At 47.6% G+C, this 7,574-nt stretch overlaps 1 protein-coding gene across 1 annotated transcript; it reads left to right on the top strand.

Annotated features, from left to right (window-relative positions):
- Positions 1 to 292: 292 nt before the first annotated feature.
- Positions 293 to 6,956, top strand: PSPH (phosphoserine phosphatase). Its single transcript, XM_082201166.1, has 5 exons — positions 293 to 557; positions 2,077 to 2,211; positions 3,007 to 3,152; positions 4,877 to 5,025; positions 6,759 to 6,956. The coding sequence occupies exons 1-5, from the start codon at positions 337 to 339 to the stop codon at positions 6,867 to 6,869; spliced, it is 762 nt and encodes a 253-aa protein (XP_082057292.1). The 5' UTR covers positions 293 to 336; the 3' UTR covers positions 6,870 to 6,956.
- Positions 6,957 to 7,574: the final 618 nt, after the last annotated feature.

Raw genomic sequence — 7,574 nt, 5'->3', positions numbered from 1 at the left:
GCAGTGTGATTGCAGGGGGGTTGGATGGCAGTGAAGACAGGAGAGGAGGCTGCCAGCACTGGAGGGAATAGCATTCTCTTCCAAGAGGTTCACTAAATGCCAAAATCTCTTATTTGACTCTTTACGTCAGTGAAGGCAGCAGCTCCCAGAAGGGTTAACTCAGCCAGGGAGCCAACCTTGACTGATTGCCCACTCCTGCACTGCCCCCATGGCCAGCAAATCAGCAGCCACTTCCGCCCCCCTCTACTGCCACCCACTCCCTCTCAAAAAGGAGTCACACGGCTCGCTTCTCCCTCTCTACACCAAGCTACCAGCCCCACAGGACCCTCTTCCAAGATGGCTCAACACAGGGTTCAGTGTGCCGATATCCAGAACGACCTCATCTTCCTCTCCCACAACAGGAAGCCCGTCAAAAGGATGTCCTCTCTTATGGAGCTGAAGGAAGTCTTCCAAAACGCTGATGCCGTCTGCTTTGATGTGGACAGCACGGTCATCAAAGAGGAAGGCATCGACGAGCTGGCGAAATTCTGCGGCGTTGGAGACGCAGTGGCCGAAATGTATGTAAGGCTGTCTCTCATTTGCTTCTGCAGAGATCTGTCCCCTCCCTTCCCAAGGGGCAAAGGCATTGAGCTCCATCCCCGACCCGGATCCTGCCATACCTGATACCAGCTGGCTGTTGGGGAAGCCTTTTTTGTAAGCAGGCTAGTGAGAATTTGTAAAGGCTAGTCTTTGGGGTGGGGGACCTAAATGCAAGAATGAACATTTGGGGGATGCTGCTGAGAAGTGGCTCAGAGACACCTCTGGGCCTGGCCTCTACGGCATCCTTTCAGGACAGGAGCCTCTTGCGGGGGGTAGGGAGGGCAAGCTCTGAGGCTGGGCATGGGCCACTACTGGCAAACCTTGTTACCATGCATTAGGCAGAGAAAGCAGCCAATCCTTGCATGTTTGTGTAAGGTGTAATGAAGTTGCTTTAAAGACTTTTCCCTTTTTCGCACTTAGACTCTGACTTCTGTGTGCTGTGAAGCTCTACAGTGGTCTCCCATCCACATTCTGGACCAAGCCCATACCTCCTTAGCTTTGCCACAAGGTTATGTGAGCAGAGAGCACTTACCAACTTCCTTTCCCTGGCATACTGAACTAGCAGGCAACCATCCTTCTTTCCCAACCAATCAGCAATCTTCTCTCCAACCTGAAAAACTTGTCTGCTTGTGGCTCAGTCTGAAACTCCTGGCAGGTCTGAGGTTGGTTTAGCTCAGCCCTCCAGATGTTTTGGGCTACACTTCCCATCAGTCCCAGCTAACAGGAGGTGTCGTCCAAAACATCAGGATGGCTTAAAGGTTTGGGATGGCAGGCTTAGTGGGGCCATTCTGTACGGTGACCCCAAACCATAGGAAACACAACTAGATCATGTGCTTCCACATCTGGTGTGGGATAAGCCACCTTTTAGAGTTTCACAGAACTCATCAGGCAGAATGGAATGCAGCATTTCCTGATTCACTTGGGATCCAGCTGGCTAAATCTTCACCCCTAGGAACCCACCTTGATTTATCCATCTGGGACTGATAGGAGTTGCCATCCAAATCATCTGAAGTGTTTATGGCTGATTTGGGCATTATAGCCGCTGATTGATGCTGTGGCTCCCTCTTCCTCTATCAATTTAATTCTCTTTTAAGGCCATCTAACGGTCAAAATGACCGTGCCATTAATGGGCTACATGTGTAGTTTTAAACATGTAAATAGCAGCAGAGGATCATGACTGAGACTGCAGTAAACACAGATGGGTTTTTTTAAAGGGGGCAGGGAGGAGCAGCTCCCCCATACATAAAAATACATAGCTAACTGAGGTTCTGCCCCCCCTCCAAAAAAAATACTGGCTATGCCCACGAAGGTGGACAGCCCTTGATCTGATCCAGCAGCCATCCTCTTAAATGAGGAACTGAAGCAGACTTCATTTTACCTTGACGTGGCATAACTGCTTGTGTATGTAAAGCAAACACACACACAGCTGGATGGCTTTATTTTTGCCCTTAAAAAGCCTGGTCTGTATTTCTCTGATTTCTCTGAATCTCAATTTAGGACTCGAAGAGCGATGGGTGGCACTGTAACGTTCAAGGCTGCTTTGACTGCCCGGCTAGGCCTCATCCGCCCCTCCTATGAACAAGTGCAGAAATTGATATCGGAGCATCCGCCCCAGTTAACACCGGGAATAAGGTAAGAGGCATTCTGAACAGTTGGACTCCATGTCCATCCATGGAGACGTCTTCCACATTATCTCCTCCTCATGGGTTATGATTCCTGAAGAATTGGCTGTAGCGACATTTGAAGCGGGTAGGGAGGATCAAAGACCTACTGTACAATTACGAATTCCACCTTCTTAACCAGGCAGAAAGAGGCTGGAAGGCGTCCTTTTCAGTGGGGGAAACCTGTATCTGTCTTTCCCTTTCCCAACACTGTTTGGGACACGCTTGTGAGAGAAAGGAGCCGCTGAACTGCATCAGGGATTCCTCACCTTGTGGTGAGATCCCTCTGCAAAAAGCAATTGTGAAAACTAACAAAAGGGAGAGCGTGTGGATCCATTCTCCTGGCATCTAATGCCCCCTTTGTTTGCTCCAGTTACCTTTTAGCAGCAGATGCTCCCCAGTCAATTGCACCCCAGTCCTTATGGGTCCCAGAGAAAAGCCTGACAATGTAGAATTGGAAGGAACAAAATGGGGGGGGGGGATTGTCATTCAGCTCCCTGCATTTAAGCAAGACTCTTCTTCACTCACCAACACCCTTTCTAAAATGGCTCAGCATAGAGGAAGACCTGTGAGGAAGTCCATGGCCACTTACTTTCCTGGGCCATTCCTTTATTTGAAGTCTGTTACTGAGCCTGGAAGCCATTCTTGCACTGTGCCGCAGCTGTGTGTGAAGGGGGTGGAGGCAGGGCAGAAGGCAAAAGAGAAGCATCTTAATGAATCCTGCCCTGACACATGGACCTTAGCCACCCTCTCCTGTTCCTCACAGGGAACTAGTCAACCGGCTCCACCAGCGAGGTGTCCAGGTCTTCTTAATCTCCGGGGGGTTTCAGAGCATCGTGGAACACGTGGCTTTGCAGCTCAACATCCCAACAGCAAATGTCTTTGCCAACAGGTTGAAGTTCTACTTCAATGGTAAGCTTTACCAGGCAGGCTGAGTGCAGGGCTCTCTGGCGGGCCCTTGGACTCTCCCCCTTGCTGCTTTGCACTCTTAAGTGTTTTCTACCTCGCTGGAATGTGTCCTTGAACTCCGTATGCACAGCAACATCAAAACATCTGAAAGCAATTCAACTGATGCTTTTATGTTGATGCAGGTGCCCTGATGTTTTGTGAGAGGGCAGTATATAAATACTTTTATAAAAAAGATAAGATTAAATAATGTTTCCTGCTTGCCTGGACGGAGGATAGAAAGGGGTGCAGGAATGAGTATAGAAACTAGTTTACAGTACTGTATAAATTTAAATTCACTACCCTCCCCTTTTTTTGCCTCTGACCTGTGGTTCCCAGAATATTGCCTGGAAGGGACTGTGCGTCTCTTGGCCCAAAAAAGGTTCCCAGATTGAAAAGAAGCAAAGCGTCACCAATGACCTGCTGCTTCTGATAAGCCCCCGTTTGCCCAGCTGCTTTGGAAAGAACTGTTCCTTCCCATGGTTAAGCTTTAACTCTCAGATGCACTGGCACAGAGGAGGGTCAAGGAGTGCAGCTCTGAGAGAGTCAGCACATTGAGAGACGGGTCTCTTATCCACCAAGTGGGTTGTGCAGCTTGATAAAACAGCTCTTCAAGGTGAAATATTTTGTCAGCTAACTATAGCACAGCTGTGCAGCCAAACACAACTTTCAGGGTTGCCAGGATAAATAGGGTCGCTCAAGGGACACGTCTGAAGCTAAGCTTTGGCAGAATTCCTCAGGATTGCCCACTGGAGGAAAAAGATGGGTGGATCTCTTACTATATGAACGGGTTTTAGGTTGCTGGCTTTGGTGAAAGCCCTCTATCAACAAGATCCAAATAAGGCTATTTGGACATGACTTTGCCTCTTCCTTCACAGCATGTAGAAGGTCCACTCTGGAAGATTTATTTGAACGTGGAATGTCCTTTACCATGAATCTTGATGGGACTGAGAGTGTGGGAGCCAAAGGGTGGGTGTGTGGAAATAGTAGCTCCCCAAATTGCCCTTATGGCGCTATAGAGCCAAAATACCCTACACTGGTGTCAGCAAGGAAGGTTTCCACATCAGAGGGTACATCTCCCAGATACTGGAAATTATGTGAATTGCCCTGAGATCTTATGATGAAGGGCAGTATATAAATCTAATAAATAAAAATACATAAACTAAAAACAAACCCTTAGACTGAAGATGGTCAATGCAGTACTCTCCTGGTGTTGTTGGACTACAATTCCCATCCTCCTTAGTCATTGGCCATGCTGGGTTTCAGGGTCCTAACAACATCTGAAGGGCCACAGATGTCCCCCATCCTTGCTCTAACTTGTGGCAGGATGGAAGATCTGTGTGCATACACAAATAGGCAGAGAGAGAGAAGATTCTTCTTTGCAATAGAATCCATCTCCTAACCAGGACCGTGGCTCACTCTGCAAAAATTCCTTCTGATCCACTGAACTGTCGCCCTCCCTCCTTCCAGAATAGGGAGGGGAACCTGTGGCCCTCCAGATGTTCCACACCCATCATTCCTGACCACTGACCATGTTGGCTATGGCTGTTGGGAGTCGGATTTCAGCATCATCTGGAGGGCACCAGGTTCTCCACCCTTTCCCTCCAGGGATGCCCCCCCTTTTTTTGCCTTCAAACATTGACTTTCCTTGTGATTCTCCATGACTGACTTTCTCTCTGATGTGCCTCTAGGAGAATACGCCGGTTTTGATGAGACGCAGCCAACTGCTGAGTCGGGTGGCAAAGGACAAGTCATTAGTTACCTGAAGGAGCAGTTTCAGTTTAAGAAGGTGGTGATGATTGGAGACGGAGCAACAGATATGGAAGCCTGCCCACCTGCAGTGAGTAGTGACTGTGGGGTGATGGCATTTGCCTTCTACCCCTTCCTCCTCTCAGCCCAGGGCTGCTTACTTGGGTTCTCCCAGCTATTCTGTGGGGTAGGTTAAGCAGAGAAAAAGGGACAGAGAGGCTGTCAAAAGAAAGACCACAGCTTAGTCATCGAGCACCAGCTTTGCATGCAGAAGGTGCTCCCAGGTTCAATCCCAAGGAATGTCTCCAGTCTGAAACCTTGGAGAGCTGCCACCAGTCTGCTCTCTAGTAGTCTGACTCAGTAAAAGGCAGCTAATGTTCCTTTGTTCAAAGGATACCCTGTGAATGATGCTGTTGGATATGGATTTGAAGCCAGGACTCCAAATTCAACAGCTTAGCCAATAGTGAATGGACCTCACTGGCTCATAGGAGTTAGCTCAGAGTTGACTTCTGTATGGTTGATTCTTTCTGGCATCAGAATGCCCAGAATTTGTGCAGATCCACAAGGTTACCTTTCTGCAACCACAAGAAGGCCACCCAACCTAGCCCCTGCTGGGAGGCAGAATCACCCACCCCACCAACCAATCTATTTTGTGATTCAAATTTCAAGCAACGTAGACAAGTCACATAGTGCAACATTGCAAGGCACCCACTCTACAGTTGCAGCCAGCCTGCCCTAAGGAACAGGATCCTGAACTGGATGGGCCTTTGGTCTGATCTAAGCTACAGAGCTGTTCTGATGTCCTTGTGATAAGAGTTTGTACGACAACCAGTCAGACCCTAAGCCTAAGCAAAACCAATCTGTCACATGTTCCTAAAGAAAAAGGGCACCTCTCCACTCCCCCAGCATCTGGTTGCTGGATGTGGCAACCCCAAAAGAAGCAAGGGGAGAGCAGGTAAAAAATCAGGAGCGTTAAAAACCCCCACAAAGTCTGCATGTCTTCCATAAGAACCAGACAGACGCTTGCTCCAGGTTAATGATTTCAGCTGCCTGTTAATGATTGTTTTGGAATCTACCAGGGGAGGCAAATCAGATCCAAATTAATAGGTCAAGGCAGGCAGCCAATGCATCAAGAACTGGCATCAAGGAGCACGACCATGGCTGTTGCCCTGTGTTGCAAAGGCGTTTTCCAGCAAAAACCTATTCATCACATCACATGATTGATTAAAAAAAAAAGGAGGGTGATACTGTTGGCAGCAGCTTCTGATTCAGATTATGCTGAGCCAGGAAAAGGTCACTTACCAAACCCAGTCAGGTTTCTGCAAGGATTTGCAGGGAGTCTGCTTGGTTGTTAATAAGATGAAGTAGCTGATTATTTGGTTCTCTCTGAATAGTCCAGCTGGGGCTGATGTGAGTTGTAGTCCAAAAGCTCTGGAGGGCCTCAGGTTGGGGAAGGTTGGGCTAGTCCACACTCCCCCACACTCCCCATCTGCCCTTACCCATTGATGCCTAAGCAGCTGCCTGCGTCTGTTCTGCTTCCCCCAGGGTCTGACTTCATCTCATGTACTGCCAGGGGATGGAGGATGCCTATCCACTCCATCTCGCATCCACTTTCATTCTTGACAATAAATCCTAGAATAGCAGAGTTGGAAGGGACCCTGAGGGTTATCTGTTCCAATGCCCTGCAATGCAGGAATCTCAACTGAAGCATCCATGACAGATGACCATCTAACCTCTCCAATGGAGGAGAAATCCTGAAAGTCCTCTGCATTTTCTGAAATGGAGACATAACCAGCCCATCTCTTCTTTTTTATGTTTCCCCAGGACTGTTTCATTGGCTTTGGAGGCAATGTTGTGCGGAAACAGGTCAAGGAGAAAGCCAAGTGGTACATCACCCATTTTGACGAACTGCTGAAAGAACTAGAGGAACGATAAATTATGAACTAGGCTTATTTTATTAACACGTATTGTAGCTAGATGTATAACTATGCAATTAAACATATTCTTATTGTTGTTTGCAAACAGAGGCATTTGGGATTTTTAATTTCTGGCTACACAGTGCACCTCTACTACATGTCAGGTTTTCCAATGGCAAATGGCTCTGTTCCATGCACCTTGGTAAACTCATAGCAAAGGGAAAGGAAGGGAAGGGTGGTCCGGATGTGACCAGAGGTTATCTGTGGCCTTCCAGGTGTTGCTGGACTCCAGTTGCCATCATTCCTGATCATTGGCCAAACTGGCTGCTGGAGCTGATGGGAGTTGGGGTCCAGTAATATCTGAGGGGGGCTTCCACAAATGACAGCAATGGTTTCTTTCTAAGAACAGAATGTTTGGGACCCAAATGTCCCAAGAACAACTCCATCTTACTACTTTACTTCATAAAACATATATACCACTTGATTGTCAGAAAAGACCTCAAAGCCTAGTCTCTTAATCCAAGAAGGTTGGTTCTGTAGCTACACAATGAGAGGGAATGGAAATAAATTGGATTCTGTTTACATTTAAATTTAGAAGTACCAAATTCACACTTTCTTAAGCAATGCATGTACCAAAACATAACCAACCTTCGAGATTTTGCAATGCAGTTTGCCAGCAAAGTAACATGTACAAAAATTAATATACTAGACTAGACCAAAACAA

The sequence above is a fragment of the Podarcis vaucheri genome, assembly GCF_965113315.1.
Source record: "Podarcis vaucheri genome assembly, chromosome: 15".
NCBI classification, from domain to species: domain Eukaryota; kingdom Metazoa; phylum Chordata; class Lepidosauria; order Squamata; family Lacertidae; genus Podarcis; species Podarcis vaucheri.
This window is presented reverse-complemented; position numbering and strand designations above follow the sequence as displayed.

Bases quoted from the DNA above. Each gene is read 5' to 3' on its own strand.
- PSPH (XM_082201166.1), top strand. From the start codon at position 337: ATGGCTCAACACAGGGTTCAGTGTGCCGATATCCAGAACGACCTCATC. The intron at 2,212-3,006 runs GTAAGAGGCATT...TGTTCCTCACAG, and splicing joins CAGTTAACACCGGGAATAAG to GGAACTAGTCAACCGGCTCC. The intron at 3,153-4,876 runs GTAAGCTTTACC...ATGTGCCTCTAG, and splicing joins GTTGAAGTTCTACTTCAATG to GAGAATACGCCGGTTTTGAT.